Source organism: Argiope bruennichi, chromosome 11 (assembly GCF_947563725.1).
Source record: "Argiope bruennichi chromosome 11, qqArgBrue1.1, whole genome shotgun sequence".
Lineage (NCBI taxonomy): Eukaryota > Metazoa > Arthropoda > Arachnida > Araneae > Araneidae > Argiope > Argiope bruennichi.
Genome location: NC_079161.1, coordinates 9,452,358 through 9,468,880, shown reverse-complemented (window position 1 = coordinate 9,468,880; position 16,523 = coordinate 9,452,358). Strand labels below are relative to the sequence as shown.

The following is a 16,523-nucleotide window of genomic DNA, read 5'->3' as shown; positions in this document are numbered from 1 at the left end:
CAAAATAGTGTATATGGATTCTGCAACATTGCAAAACATGATTAAACACAAATCAAACTAATGTACCTCTTTAAACCAAAGTTTCTCATTCTGTAGAACTCGCATTTTGCAAGATCCTGAAAAAAAAAAATGCAATTTTGAACCAGTTTATCTTAGTTTTCTAGTACAACTATTATCCAATGAAAAAAACTCAAATCATATGTGAAGTTTCATTTTCTAAGATTAAGAGTAGAGTAAACTTTTAACATATAGAAAATTGCCAAAAATTGTGACATAAAAGACTTTAAAAAATCTACATAGCATTATTTCTATAACAAACTTTCCTTTAATCAATTTTTCTTTATATATTCTTTTATTAAAAAAGATCAAATATATTGTCTGAAAAAGAATTTTTCCCGATACTGTTATTTGTTTAGTGTAAGCCTTTTTATTGATGATGTACTTAGTTTATATATACATAAAATTTAGCATTTTCCTTAAATGAATTTTAATAATGTTGATCACATTTTAGCGATTACATCATTCTATCGTCTAATAAGTCTTTTCTGGAAATATTGGCCGTTTATAATTCACATAAGTGCTTACAAAACATTTGAAATATTTTTGAATTACCGGTCATTTTTGTATCGAATTGTGACGTCCATGAGCGACTTAATTTTAGACTCAGCTTAAAATTGCGGCCAGTAAGGGCAGGAACCATGCTTGGACGCCACTGTGAAGGGGTTCGAGCACTTCAATATGCATCCTATTTTTAATCACAATGAAGAAATTCCTCTTATTTTATAAGAAAACATTCACAGCATTCTGTGGACTTCAATAGCTTAAGAAATTTGTTAGCTGTTGTTCTGAGTATCAATATTCTTATGAATTCCAGGAACAAATCAAAGCGGATTTCTAGCCTGGAATTTAACCATCATGCCATTTTGTTTCATTTCCAATGCTAAACACTAATGATCGACCAAATTCAAATTTCATTTCCTTGGATTATTCAATTAAATTACGTTTAATTTGGAAACTAACGTTTAGAAAAAGAATCTGCTATAATTTAAAACAACCCGAGGAACCCGTTTTAAAAACCTCATCGATCAAATCGGCGTTTATAACAGAATAACAAAATTGGTTGAAAAGTTCAACACTTCATTAAAAAAAAAAATTAGAAATCATTTAGGAAATCAAAAATATTTGAAGAGGAAAGTTTAATATTTAAGAAGGCAATGCATTAAAATAGCTACATTCTAAGACTTTTTTCCCTCCCATCTTTCTGGAAGATGAAGCCTAAAAATGAGGATCCTCCGATTTCCTAAATAAAAAAATTCATAATGCAAATATCAAATAAGTTATCTTAAATTCCAGAATTTGAAGAGGCCTAATTGAAGATGGTACGTCTCGATGCAAAGTTATCTTATGAAATATTTCGATACTTTGCTTTTTTGATATGTTCTTTGAAGAACGACTTGCGAAAATATGTTAGAATTTACATTAATTTAATCGTAACAGGAATGCTCCAGTATTGAGTCAAACCTATGGTTTGACTTACTTGTTTTGACTCATTACAATACTTCAAGTTCCCCATCGCGTTTATACACAAATGCAAGTGCTTGCGAAGTGAACAATGCGATTCCTTTCTCATGCTTGTTTAAAAGATAAAAATTGTACAATATTAAATTCAATTTCACTTTTGAAGAAGTGCATATTCCTCGTTAATCAATTTTCTAAATGCATGGTTTAATTCATTTATATTTACGTCCCGTTTTAAAGCAACAATAGGGCTATTTTTTTTTGGGGGGGGGGAGGGATCTCGTAATTTTGAACTGCAGTCAGACGAGGACAAATCACTGCTGGTATCACCTCTTCAAGCTTCCACATCACACCATCGGGAGGATGTTTGCTCCCCCCCCCTCCCACTACTGATTTAACGTGCAATAGACTTGACGGTTCTTCGATGGAAACGAGCCTAGAGCCTAAAAACTTCCCGCGGTTCCGAAGTCGAGATCTTTGCTCCAGATCGCCATGGTCTCTAAATGCATGGAAAGCGTTTTAATATGTGCATTATCCAAGCTTAATTATGATTTGTAAGCGGTTATTTAAAGTCGGATATACTCAATATCGAAAAGAGATGTTAGAATGCTTCACAACCATTAAAATATAAACATCCAGTAAGTTGAAAACAATTTTATTGTAGTCGCCGAAATGGCGAATCGTCAATGCAAGCAATAATCGATAAAAACAGTTAAAATGCGTGGAAGAGCAAGGTCTTCCTATCAATTAAGGCCCGGGGAAGAATGCGCTGGCTGGAGAAGGGGCCGAGCAGTCTCGGCAGCAAGTGTGGAGGCCGCTTCCAGGGAAGTAGAGCAGTGCCACCAAGATCAGAGCTCCCGCAGAAACAACTTCCTTGTAGATGACGTAGAAGTAAAACGTCTTGCTGCAATATTCTTGAGCAGATGTATCAAAGCTCGGCGAAATGCAGCCGATGATGTACGTTTCTGGAAGAAAAAAAAAAAAGACGAGTTTTTATTGGCCCCAGTAGGATAAAAGAGTAAATTGCACTGGGTTCTCGTGCGAGCTGAACCAAGAGATGCTCTTCTACGAAATTCTTTGTTCGTATTTATCTTGTATTAAGTGAGGGTGGGATCCAGTATTGCAAATTTTATAGTAATTAGCATTAATAAAATCATAATTTGATGCATCTTTGTAGAGTTTCACGATAAAGTGGTAAAAACTACAGTCCACTTTATTTCATTGAGCTAGATACAGTGACCATCTTTATTAAGAGTTTGCATTACATTCTCTATGATGGACAGTTGTCATGGAGATATATTTCCAATTAGAAAGTTCCACTATGCAATACTGAAGCGTTTACTAAGCTAGGATTTTAGGATAACATACGACATCTTAAAGATAAGAACTCCATTCCTATTCAGGTCTAATAAAGGAGACTGAACTTGGAAAATTTCGTTTGTTTGAGAACATGCACAACCACCTTTTTAAGTCTGTAATTAGATGTATTATTGCTTATCCCCTTGGATTCAACTAGAATGCAAACCAAGTCCAAAAGATCGGGGAAGAGGGATGCAATAACTTCTAAAGGCAAGGACCCGGAGCACCCGATGGCAGAAGTCTGACTTCAGCTCGTACGAAGCTGAAACTCGTTTGCACAACCCCTTCTTACAGGCGGGGGGGGGGGAGCTCTTTCACATACCTTACATATAGAACAACTATGCCTGAACCAGGATTCGAACACGGGGCGCCCAGATCAAGGGGAAGACGCGCTACCCCTAGGTGCGGAAGGCGGCCTAATTATATGTTCTCTACGAGAATATCCCTTGTATACTTGTTTATTCAATATACACTTCAGCGGACTGGGATTAATATAAGCCTCCAGAAGAAAAACCCGAAGTCCCATCAACATGATAAGTGGCGACTTGCTTCATATGTTCGAAGTATAAACAATGTGCATTTGCCTCACAAGTGTTATCTTTTGCGACATAAATATTCTCCGAAGTTTCTTCCGATCATTTGTTGTTTCGCGACTGAAAAAGTTAAGATATGTAGAAGAGCATTGAGTAGAAATTCAAATTTTCGCAATACTTACCCATAGCCACCATAGACACGAGTAGCACGAATGATACGCTAATCGAGCACTTCAGGAAAGTGGAACAAGCGGTCCCGCAGTGTTCACAATAGCTATGAGCGATCCACAGGCCGATACATACAATACCAACAATACCCAGTACTGTTACGAGTAATGGCAAAAACGAAACTTGAGGACATTCATTATTGAATATCAGTCCTGAAAATAAAAGTTCTCAAATCAAATTTCAGTTAACACGATGTGGATCAATAGAATCTTATCATTTAAAAATTCTCATGACAAAGCAACTACCTAATGGATTGTTTAGCAAGAACAATCCATTGAGGGCCATAGCCGACATAAGCAAACTTGTATAGAAATTTACCACACTATGCATTTCCCCCTTCTATATTAAAATCTCAGACAAGCTCACTTTAAGATGGACCATAAAAAGCCTACATTCTCGTCTCCCATATTTAGTTCATACATTTGCTATTAAGAAACAGATAAAATATCGTGGTACTTGAAGCTACTGAAGTTCAGATCGGATTCCTCTCCTTGTAGACTATTCTGGGTTCCTCAATGAAAAGCTATATTCAGCCTTAATATTGCGCTTCTTTGAAACACGAAGACGAAAGAAAAGGCGGGTAAAATCCACCAGGCGAAATGACTTACCCATTATTATTGCAGACACTGGCATGTAGGAGAACACAAATTGAAGAATATGGATGTAGCCTGAAAAAGACAGAAGGAGAAGTTAGCGGAAGAACAGCCTGGCCAGATGTCACGCATTGGAAAAAGGCTGGATTGTATAATTCTTGGAGTAATTGTAACCCAATACTTTCAGTACACATGTTACCAAGTGAAAATATCACCTTATGTAGGAATTGACTCAAACTACTTATTTTAGAAGAAAGGAGGAGTAAATTTCTTTATACTCGATCCCTGAAAGTAATGATTAATGGTAGTTGGATACGGGTCTCATTTCTGATTTTTCTCGGGATCTTCATTCCTTTTATGTTTATTCTCTTTATGCTATCCTTTTCCCTTCCTCGATAGCAAGCAAGGGAATCAACCATGCGAAGTTTCACTATTTCGGGGGTTTTTTGCCTCTCACGTAATGAACTGGTGGGGGGGGGGGTTGCAATCCACTTCAGTCTGTCAATTGGCCAGTATTCCAGAGCCTTGACTGGTCTGCTCAAGGAGATTAAGCGGAAAGTCAACGTCTGAGGCTGGTTTTTACAGGTGGGCAACATTCTCGGAAAAGTACCCGAGCATATAGGTACTGTCGCTAACCAAGTTAAGCATCAAGGCTGGGAGTGTCCAGATATAACGATTACTTCTGTTCGACACGGTATTGGGCGGTACCGTAGTAATCGGAGTATAATGCAATTTCACGAGTACTCTTCCGAGTGATAATGCCTAGATTCTTGTTTATTCTCTTGCTAATGCAAGAAAAGCTATCTCCTCCTCTCCCCACCCGCCCTACTTTAATTCATTGAACTGTTAACAGATTGAATGATCATAGTATAAAGAAAAAAAAATTCTGTAGGCTTTGATCTACTGGTCAGACAAAATGCAATAAGACATCGGAAGTCAAAATTTCAGCTTTCCCACACAAGTCAATGCCGTGAGGAATGTTGATTATCTCCCAGTGGACTCTCAGAATTTTAAAAGACCATTTTACAGCTTTATCCAGTAAATTGTGAAGCTTCAAAACTACAGAATCAATTAACAATAGTTACCCCAATTATAAAGAATTATGGGCCAATCGTTTCTGGTACGACTGTTACAGAATAACCGATAAAAAATATTGACCATGCCACTAGGTTTACTTGAATTCACCCCCCAACCACTTTCCAAGTGCTCAAATAGCTTAAAATTCTAAGGAATTCCAGAAAGTCGGCGAAGAGTGAAACAATACTCACTGGAATTTCTGAAGCTGATGGCTGTTTTCGTGTACCATTTCCAGAAAGCACCGCAGCCAGTGCTGGCAACTTCATCCACTGACTGTTCAGTTTCCTCAGGATCAAGTGACTGGCCATTGGCTGGAACAGTCACTCCTATGGCAGAATACTCGGGATACGAGCGAATAAGAAGCTTCGACGAAGCATCAAGATTACGATCTTGAGTTGGCGTAGAGCATCTGGTTGCTGCGTTCACTCTGACAGAAGCTGGATAGAATAAAAATACCAAGTTACTTTATCGAAATATTCAATTGTCATACAAAGGTCTTAAAATTCACATTTAGGTTACTATGGCTAAATTTACAATCCGACAAATTCAAAATGTAATAGAACTCAGTCCTTAGCATACATGCAGGTTCAATGCTAAGGAACAAGCATCGTTTCCTGCATGTATAGATTAAAACTTAATGAATGAGAGTTGTTACTTGAATCCGCATTGCTTATGAAGTGAAAAGGAGATTTGCTCACCACGATTTACAGTAGACGGCAATGAATGTTCTCTGGTAGATTGCTACAAAAGAAAAAAAAACACATTCAGTATAAAAGCCCGAAACATCTAGCAAGATCAGTCAAATTATAAAATTCATACGCAATAAGAGAAATGATCAATTAAATCCAATTATTTACGAGCCACATAAAAAGGTGGCTAACTCAGAAATAAAGCCAAGATTAATAAAAAAGAAAAATACTTCCAAGATTTAAGATACCAGCAGCAGATTGTAAAAAAAAAAAAAAAAAAAAAAAAAAAAAAATGGTCAAAGCGGCAATTTGCCATTATCACCATTTCAGAGAGAACGCCATGCTGGATATATTTTAACGAAGCTTTAAGTAGAAAGCGATGAGGTTGTATCCGCATTTCATTATTAACGAGAATACTTTTTAATGGAGAAAGGACGTCATTGCGAGTTTATTTGTCAGAAAAAAAATTAGTGGCAATTTGCAGATTGAATTAAATTTTACCAAAAGTTAAAGTAGATTCGTAAATTTCAATATGTTGAAAATATTTTGAGACCTAGTCGAAATCAAAGAACAAATGGAAGAATAATCGTCGTTAAAAAACCCCGCATATAACAGGAATTGTTTTTCCTTATGCATCGCTCTGTTCAACAAGTCATCCCAGAAGCAATTAAACAAACAAATTGTTTTAGATTATCCAATAAATGGTGCGCTTGGTAGAAAAAACCGGGGTGAGGATTTTGACATGTTCTCAAGAGGTAGCATTTTTTTTTATGGCTCTTGTTCGGGATTTATCCGAGCATTTCATCCAAGATGAGCCAACGATGATCTACCAATATAATTCCCTTTGTTTGTTTGTTTTGTAGAGGATCCTGTAGCATACTTTGCTCAATACTATTCTCAGTAGATTAAAATAATTAGGTTAATTTTTTCTTCTTTTAGTTCATATGCTAAAAGTGTGTTAGTTTGAGTAAATGGATGATGATTGAAATAAAAATTTAAAAAAAAAAGTCATTTCATTACAACATAGTTCTATATTACACATTCTCTGCGATTGACGAGTAAACTCGTCACCGCGAAGTTTTTTTACGACATACTTTAGATACGCATTTTCCGAAGTGGTCGAAACAGTTTGCCGATACTATTACGTTCAGTGGCGGCGGGGTGGTCGGCTGTACACAAGGGTCAAACAGTTAACACTTAGGAATTTAATTATATTCTACACTAACTTTTGTTAATTGATAGTAGACTTTTTTTTATTACTTCAATATAGAACGAAACTTAACAAAAATTATTGAATTAACGCTACAAAAAATTTAACAAACTTTACCTCAAGAATATTAATCTTCCTGGAAGCCATGTTGAGGTCAGAGTAAACTATAAAAATATTTCTCCAATATTTTTAAAAACCACACACTGGTAAGTGTCTTCAGAAGCGTTTCCTTTTTCTTATATACTCATGCTTGTTTAGAGTTACATCTGCTGATTGGTGAAAAATCTGATTGTTTGATTGATTCACAGAAAATTCAGATTGCCGGCACTTCGCACTTTGAAAGAACTGGTCATATTTAACTATTGAAATATTCTGCTCAGCATTCTGGATTCAAATCTGAATTGACGTGTGGGTGGTTTCGGAAATGATTAACACATTATTAGTTTATATACAATATTACACTAGTGCAAATAAACAGTTTTTAACTATGCGGATTATATATGTGGTGGTTATATTTTCTTAAACTGTTTCAGTGAAAATAAGCAAGTAAACAAATATTCCTAAAATTAAATAAAGAAACTAAAATTAGCAGTAATGAGAGTAACGCATTATTAAATCTCAGATGCTCTACCATATATTTTTAACATTTTAAAACATTCTTTTAACATTTTTTAAAACTTTATTTGGGGCAGAGGACGGGGATTTTGCTATTTCAAAGAAACGTTTCTCTTAATGAATACCTTCCGGTTACCTAGCTAATTGGTAGTTACATTAACGTCCAGTTTCAAAGCAACACTAGGGCTATTTTGTGACGGACCTCGCACTTTTGAGTCGCGGTCAGATGACGAGGACGACACCTGCGATGGCATCATCCGCTCCAAACTTATCAACATAATTATTATCAACATAAATGGAAAACAAAACAAAGCAAACACAAAAATGGTTCAGATTGTTTTATTAGTAGAAACGAATACATTTGTTAAGTGCGTAGAGCTATTTGCAAATCTGTTCTTCTCAGAAAACTTTTAAGTGATTCTCAAAGAAATCATTAAAAGGGCATAGATACGACAATATTGCCACTTAATATATGAGAAAGTCAAATTACGAGATCCGTACCAAAATAGCCCTAGTGCTGCTTTGAAACGGGACATTTTTATAACTAAACTTTAAAAAAAAAAACTATGGCTGGCAGATATAAAAGAGCAAATTTTCTAAACATCCTTTTGAGTAAAAAGCTGTTTTCTATTCTTACTCGTTTGAGAAACGATGATATAGTTCCCAAAAATTTCAGAAATACTCTGTCCTTTACAAAAAAAAAGACCATCTAGTATATTTATATTAACACTTTGCACTCGAGAAGTGACTCACGGCTCCAAAGTCGGTGCATCATTTTGTCTTTTTATTTATTTATTTAATTTTGATTGTTTAAAATACCTGCAGAGTAATAAAAAAATGCATATTAATTAAACGGGAAAATTCAACTTAAAATAATAATATGTATTTATTTTTCGGAATAATAAACAAGCCCTTGAATTAGATGAATAATTTTGTACCGAATTACTTTTCCTCTAACAAAAGGTTAACTGTTAAGGCATATATTATGTGCCTGAAATATCTGCATAATCTCAAAATGAAAATGAGAGTATTGTATGAGATTTTAATGTTCATCTGAGAATACATCAATCGTCTATCTTGAAGCCAAGATATATTTTAGCCTTTAAACGGCCAATTGATTTGAACCAAAAACTTTGAATCTTAAAAACAACAACAACAAAAACATCGATTGATTTATCAGATTATAAACCCGATTTCAAGTTTCTTGTAAAGTGAAGAAGTTTATTTTGAACTACAATAAGATGAACAAGAAAAAGAAAGTTAAATAAAGCCTACTAATTAGACTATTTTGCTAAAGTATAAAGGACCGCAGTGATTTGGTGGTAAGGTCTCGACTACGGAGCCGGAAGGTTTCAGGTTCGGGACCCGATTCCAAAGAAGAACCGTCACCGTCATGTAAGCGAGTCTAGTGAATGCTAAATTCATCGAGGCCAAACGTCCTCCAGCTAGCACGGTGAGGAAACTTGCAGATTGGTGGCAGCTCAATCGTCGTCCTCGTCATCTGACCGCGATTCAAATTTACGAGTTCTGGCCCAAAACAGCCGTAGTGTTACTTTGAAACTGGACGTTAATATAACTAAACTTGCCACAGTATGAAAACGCTAGCTTTGCGGTTTAGGTATAGTTTCAAACCCAAAATTTCGGAATTCAGATGCATGAGTTCCTTTGTTGCGTGTGCACATATATATATATAAATAAATTCGCACTGTAAGTTTAAATATCCTGAATTATCTGACACAAGTTTGTCTTAAAGAAGAATTAACAGAAGTGAGAACAAATGACGTCAATTAATTAGTGTTAATTGGTAATTTTGGCGTATTTTGCAAATGTTTAGTATATATTTCCGTTAGAGAAAATAATTTTTTGTACAACTGTAAAATTTATAGAAAGCAATTTCTAATAAAAGTAACTTAATTTCTGCGTAAATTTCATAATTTTTAATGATGTCAAAAAGTTTGTTTAAGCAATTTTCTCCCATTTCGCATTTACGGAACTTTATTACCTTTTTGATAATGTCAAACACGAATAATAAAGTTCGTGAAGCTGTCTATCAGAAATTAAAGTTTAGTTTTAGTTATATTAACGTTCCATTTGAAAGCAACACTATGGCTGTTTTGAGAAGGACCTTGTAATTTTTAATCGCGGTCACATGATAAGGAAGACACCTGAACTGGCATCTCCCACTCCAAGTTTCCACACCACATCAGCGGGAGCGCCTTGGCGCCGACGGATTTAACGTGCACCAGCTCACTGACACGCCGATTTTTCGGTGGAGTCGGGTCTCGAACCTTAAACACTCGGTTCCGAAGCCGAGACCTTACCACGAGGGCACTGTAATCCTGAATTAACTGTAATTAATTAATTGAATTACAATTCTCATATATCTCGATATTTTTGCCATGATATTAGATAATAAATTTTTGTCCGCTTCATTGTACTAATAAACATAACTCTGCAATATTTTAATTTCGATATCACTGTCGAGATTAATTATTACTGCAATATTTGTTTTTATTTTTCAAGTAATCTATACATAACATAAAATAGAGTCTCCTGAAAGCGTCTGCATGTTTGAAAGAGAAAAACTCGAGGCAAACTTAACCGATATTGGAGATATTTGTAAAATTTTGTAGGACATTTATTGGGAAAAGATTTTGCATATTGAAGTCATATCAAAATAGAAAAGGAGTTATATAATTGAGATTATAATTATTTCCTACTACGATTCGCGCATGCGTAAAGTAGCAATATCAGTGTTTTGCACTTATCCGCGCATGTGCGTAAACCTCAAACTGCGTATGCGCAAATGGCAAGAGCTGAGGTATGCATATGCGATACATTTCTTTGTTTACGTCTGATTTTAAAAAGCGATTCAAAACTCATTATACCCCAAAAAGAAAATCCAACTTTGGCCTTAGCATATTAAATGCCAAAACGCTTCGTTTGTTATGTCATATCGGGTGGAGGCTAGACTTAAGTTTAAAGCTAATTTTTCCTCTTGGATGTTATGCCATGGGCAACGCTGTGCGTGTACTGCTAATAATAAGTAGAATACTCTGGGAACATACCAGAGAGATCTTATTCCTTTTTATTATTCATAAGTTGCCTAAGGTGACCAACTGTTTCGCTGAAAGTACTGGTTATATTTGATTTCAAATAAATTGTTTTTTTCCAACTTCATGTTTCATCAAATTGTCTGACATTAAAGCTCTATTATTTTAATTGTCTTAGCTCTTGTGGACTTGAACCTTTCTAATGGAGATAGTTCTATAATATTACAGCGTTAATAAAAACAGACATACAGTTCGCATCTTCTAAATTTCGTGATATTTCAATTCACATTTTTATTTGTATTGTGAATGACAGATATTAAAGAAAATATTTCTTCATTTGCTTTTAGCAGTGATATAAAATCACGTGATTAGATATTCGATTAGACAATGGACACGGTTCCGATTTCATGGCAATCACGTAGTAGCCTTTTATTGAAAAATAGGGCAAAAACTTTTTTTTAAAAATTGTCAAAATTTAGTAACGTTTTGCTATATTCTTAAATTGATCATTAAAAAGATAAATTTTGAAATTGTAAAATGGTGCAAAATTCATTTTTGTGCAATAATATTTGCGGACGTTATCATGAAAAAATATCAACATTCAACTTGATTTTTACTTAATTAAAATTCCAATTGAAATTTCAAAAAATTATCTACCAATTGCACATTATCACCCTCCAAATGACACGAGTCAAATTCGGTATTTATAGGTCAGACAGTCTGTCCTGGAGAGAGCCAACACACACGTTTATCTTTATTATTAAGGTGGATTTACTCTCGGCCAGTTATAAGACGGCCAGTAAGACAACGCATGCGTAGAAAGGGACCGATTGATGTTTGCCACTCTGTCATAAAATAGATGCAGCCTTTCTATGCTTGGTTATATATTGGAGTTTTGGCGTCCCTGATTCCCCCTGCCCCCTTTTCACTGCGCATTGTATTAAAAAGGATGGATATTTACCCAAAGAAGCATGGTAAAATAAAAAAGATCAACATACCTCAATTTGAAAAACTACAGAAAAAAAAGGAAATAAAATGGAAAAAACCTCACTACCTCGCATCAGAAAAAAAAAAAAAAATGCCGGAATGAATCTATGATAAGTGATCCATTTTTTCACACCACAAAAAAACTAAATTCTACAAACGCATGCGTAGTAAGAAAAAAGATACAATACAGCAGCTTGTTGTCGATATATCGGGACAATTACTTGTCATCGACCGAACTGCATTTTTCAGTCCTTCTACGCATGCGCTGCCTCCCGGCCGAATGGAAACTCAACATTAGTGTAAACGATATGCGAAATGAAGTTTTATTCTCAAAGCGATTAATGTTGCGCGAGATAATTGAACACTGAAACGTAAAATATTAATTTGCATTTATTCATAGTTCGATTAAATGTTAGAACAATTCAAATTTTATTTTCAAAAGATCTGATATTTAATTTAATTTAATTATCTCTAGTCCATTTAAATAATTGTTAATAAATTCCACATAAAATACTGAACTGTTAATAAGTTCACTATTTTATTTGTTTCAGATATTTTATATATATATATATATGTTTTTTCTGTAATTTTAAATATGAAAATTTGTTTCTTCAACATCGGTGTTATACATTTTTTTGAGGTCACGTTATTTATTCTTTTTTAATTATTATTATTATTGCCCATCATTTCATAATACTAATTTTTATTGCTCCAATATATACTTAATATCAGCAATTATTCTTTGTAATTAGCTATTGAAAACAATTCCGAATTTAAATAAAAATTGCCTTATCTTGAAACTAAATTAGATAAATTTTGTGCTTTGTCAGAAAATTTGATGCCGCTTCTGAATTTAACTCTTTGCACTCGGATGGTTTCTTTCACCTACCATTCAAGACGGCAGATCATTGACATTTTTTTTTAATTTTAATTGTTAAAAATTACCTACAGAATGGTAAAAAGATGAATCTACATTTTTTCAGGGAAATTCACCTTAAAACAATCGCATGCATTTATTTTTTGGTGCAAAAAACAAGCCCATGTATTAAGGGAATAATTATGTATCGAATTACTTTTTCGAGTGGAAAATGTTAATCCACTCATTTGGTCCATTTCACTTGTTTGTATAGTTTATTGAGTAGAAGTTTGTTGAAATAACTTTATTTTCGAAATTTCATAGGTCAAAAGTAAAAAACTGTTTAGTTTAATTATATCAGCATCCTGTTTTAAAGCATCACTAGGGCTATTTTAGCACCCAGCCCAGGTAATTTTGAACCTTAGTCAGATGACGTGGATGACACCCGAGCTGCCACTTCCCCTCATCAAACTTCCATACCACACCGCACCAGCAGGAGGACGTTTAGCTCTCTCTGATGGATTTAACATGCACCAGACCCACTTACACGATGTTTCTTCGGTGGAATCGGGTCTCGAACCGGAAGCCCTCCAGTTCCGAAGCCGAGACCTCACCACCATGCCACCGCAGCTTGGTAAAAGTCTCGGAGGGAGTAACAACGATTTATGATCAAACTGGAATTCCTTTGGCGAAGTTCTAACAACGAAAAATGAACCGCCACGTTATCTTGAAGATCTGATGTTATTTTTAATTAAAAATTTAATAAAACAGTGATTAAAATTTTTTATTTTAAATATTTACATCCATTTGTCATACAGTAGTCCATTACTAAAATTTAAAATATATGAATTCAAAATAATGCATTAAAATAATACACTATCACACGTCAGATAATTTAAAAGGCATAGTAGAAAACATTAGCAGTCGCGGGTTGTGGTTCACAGCAGTTGCAAAAACAACTGTAGATAAAGGAAAGATTTCCAGGCAAATAAAATATCGCCCCCAAAACAATAGCCAAAGCAGTCAAAATGTTCTTGAGAATGGCGTATCGGTAGAAAGTTTGGTTGCAATAGTGTTTTTCAAACTCGTCGAAGCTCGGCGACATGTGGCCAAGGAGATACACATCTGGAAGAAGAAAGGTAATTTCATTAATTCTTTGAGACATAGATAAGAAATGCATTAATAAACTTACAAGTAGTCCGCCAACAAGATGGCATAATGCATTGTCACGGTTTTTCAGCCTACCCAAGTTGGGCATCAGGCACAAAAAAGGGGTTTTAGTTTAGTTATATTAACGTCCCGTTTAAACGTTGTTTTAAAGCAACACTAAGGTTACTCTGGGACGGATCTCGTCATTTTGAACCACCGTCAGACAACGAGGACAATACCCGAGATGGCACCCGATCTCCAAATTTCAACATCCCAACAGCTAGAAGACGTTTGGTCCCGGCGAATTTAACGTGTACCAGGCCCACTTACACGACGGTTCTTAGGGGGAATCGGGTCTCGAACCTGAAACCCTCCGGTTCCTAAGCCCAGACTTTACCGGCCACCGTGGCTTACAAGGAAGTGGGAGTATAACCCTTGACACATTGAATGGCAGGGAGCTATTAATAAAAATAGACGAAATAAAAATGAAAATTTAATTAAAATATGAATCTGACAAATGCCATTGGTCCCTTTTGGTTATGGCGGTACGCTCACTGCGGATAATGCAATTCACCGAGGCCAAATTATATGGGGTTTTTTTTAGTAGTTTTTCCTTTCATGCTAGAATATTATTATGATTTAAACTGTATTCTGCATTGTATTGTGTATTTTCTACTGTATTTTAACACTTTGCACTCGGATGTTGCCTCTCACTCTCCATTAAAGGCAGTGCATCATTCTGATGTTTTATTTTTCAATTTTTATTTTTAAAAACGCCTAAAGAATGGAAAAAAATATGTAGATTAATTTTTCGGGAAAATTCAACTTAAAACTTAAGCATATTTATTTTTCAGAGCAATCATCAAATCTTAGTATTAAAGGTGGGTTCACACGAGGCCAACTATTGCGAGCAATAGAAGGTCACGCCTACTTCAGGAAAATCATGTGACCGCAATGGGACAATGGAAAATGATTGTCCCGTCGAGACAACCGTTTGCCATTGTCCCACTGACGTTGTCTTAATTGTTCACACGAAGACAATACAGAGAACAGTAGAGAGACAACAATTGCGCGCAACCATTGGCCTCGTGTGAACCCACCTTTTGATGCATAATTATGCATCGAATTACTTTTCCGAGTGCAAAGGGTTAGTTGCAGTGTCTAGGAGTTCAAGTTTAAGAACCATATTGGACACATTTGAGGCATATCAGAGCCACATGGGTGTATTAATTTCCTGCATGTTGCTATCGTATTACATCACCTTTCATCAAACCGATGGAGTTTAAGTTTCATACCTCCATTGGCATTAATGTATTTTTTATTCAAGTGAAGCATAATGCCATGGATCCTCGCACACACGAAGCATTCGTTATATAAATAAGTAGAAAAAAGTCTTTAAAGAATAAAAACTACAGAAATAAGTCCGGCTGTATGTTGTTATGCAGCATATCACTCGATAAAGTTTTCGGACATTTTAATTTCTAAAATTGTCGCCCCATGCACAAGTAGATTCCCTGAAACAGATCCGATAGATACCTAGAAATTTGGTACTGCAATCACATCAAATTTCATCCCTTTAGCTCACTGTATTCGAGCATCCAAATGGAAAAATAATCATAAGAGTGGGTGGTTTCTCCTAAATTTCCTTGCACACTCCATAATAAGATGTTAAGACTCTCCCTTCGAGTTTGGTTTGATTTAGTTTAGTTAACGTCACGTTTTAAAGCAAAACTAGGGCTATTTTCGGAACTCATTTTGAACTGCGGTCAAATGACGAAGACGCCACCTGAGCTGGTAGCTCCCCTCCAAAATTCCACACCACGCTAACAAGAGGACGTGATATGCAGTTAAAGGATGACCACAAAGAAGGAAATACACTTTAAATCTGCAATTTAATGAGTTTTTAAATAAGATGATAGCACAAAAGCAGTGGAAAAAGATTAATAATTATTCACAATTCTGTCTGTCATTTCTTTTTCTAAAAATGTATTCATTGTTCTTAATTTTGAACTGCCGTCCTCTCCTCTCCAAACTCGAGTACAGAAGAAGGTGGGGAGTTTGGTTACTCCCATCAATGAAGGAATGTACTTCCTTCGGGAAGTGTTATACCGTGGCCGGTGAAGGCCCTTAGAACTTGAGCACAGTTCCCGCCAGTGTTGCTGTTGCGGCGGACCGGCTATGCAAGTTTCTCCGGGTGCCTTCGGGTAATTCAGAATAGCCAGTTTAAAGTATTCTAATTGCATCACTCTTCGCTTTATTGAAATTACGTCACTATCAGAATCAACGGTATAAATATTTTCAAAATAACCGTTTCACTTTTCATATTAGTGCTCACAGAATCAAAATCAAATTTGTCAGCCTTATTTACTGCAGAAACCGATGATAATATCTTAACATGCTAAAGAAAAAGACCAGGGAACTAACGAAGGATACGATGCCAACTACAAAATGCTATTTAACTATGAGAAGGGGCATGAAGTAGCTCCACTACCAACTTTACAGCATCGAGTTCGTTCATCAATTCTATTTCTGGCGCGTCGAGTCCAGCGTGGTTAGAAAACGTGCAACACTAGAACTTACCAACGTGGCGCAACACTTAAAATTTTACTGTACATTTTTTTTTCTTTAATAACGTTAGAGAATTAAAAAAAATATG

At 35.4% G+C, this 16,523-nt stretch overlaps 2 protein-coding genes across 4 annotated transcripts in view; both read right to left on the bottom strand.

The window, feature by feature from the left end:
• Nucleotides 1-2,152: 2,152 nt before the first annotated feature.
• Nucleotides 2,153-7,458, bottom strand: LOC129957355 (uncharacterized). The gene is made up of 6 exons (XM_056069640.1): nt 7,325-7,458; nt 6,007-6,049; nt 5,500-5,745; nt 4,247-4,306; nt 3,593-3,790; nt 2,153-2,483 (listed from the first exon to the last, which is right to left on the bottom strand). The coding sequence occupies exons 1-6, from the start codon at nt 7,352-7,354 to the stop codon at nt 2,266-2,268; spliced, it is 795 nt and encodes a 264-aa protein (XP_055925615.1). The 5' UTR covers nt 7,355-7,458; the 3' UTR covers nt 2,153-2,265.
• Nucleotides 7,459-13,500: 6,042 nt separating this feature from the next.
• The window catches only part of LOC129957523 (uncharacterized), a 139,431-nt gene continuing 136,408 nt past the window's right edge, over nt 13,501-16,523 (bottom strand). For all 3 annotated transcript variants that reach the window (XM_056069863.1, XM_056069865.1, XM_056069864.1), the window contains one exon: nt 13,501-13,843. In XM_056069863.1, coding sequence (XP_055925838.1) covers nt 13,614-13,843 — 230 coding nt within the window. In that variant the 3' untranslated portion in view covers nt 13,501-13,613. The remainder of the gene's footprint in view (nt 13,844-16,523) is intronic.

Excerpts from the sequence above, each read along its gene's own strand:
- LOC129957355 (XM_056069640.1), bottom strand. The coding sequence starts at position 7,354 with ATGGCTTCCAGGAAGATTAATATTCTTGAG. Across the intron at positions 4,307-5,499 it reads CATCAGCTTCAGAAATTCCA|GCTACATCCATATTCTTCAA; the intron begins GTGAGTATTGTT and ends TGTCTTTTTCAG. Across the intron at positions 2,484-3,592 it reads CGTGTCTATGGTGGCTATGG|AAACGTACATCATCGGCTGC; the intron begins GTAAGTATTGCG and ends TTTTTCTTCCAG.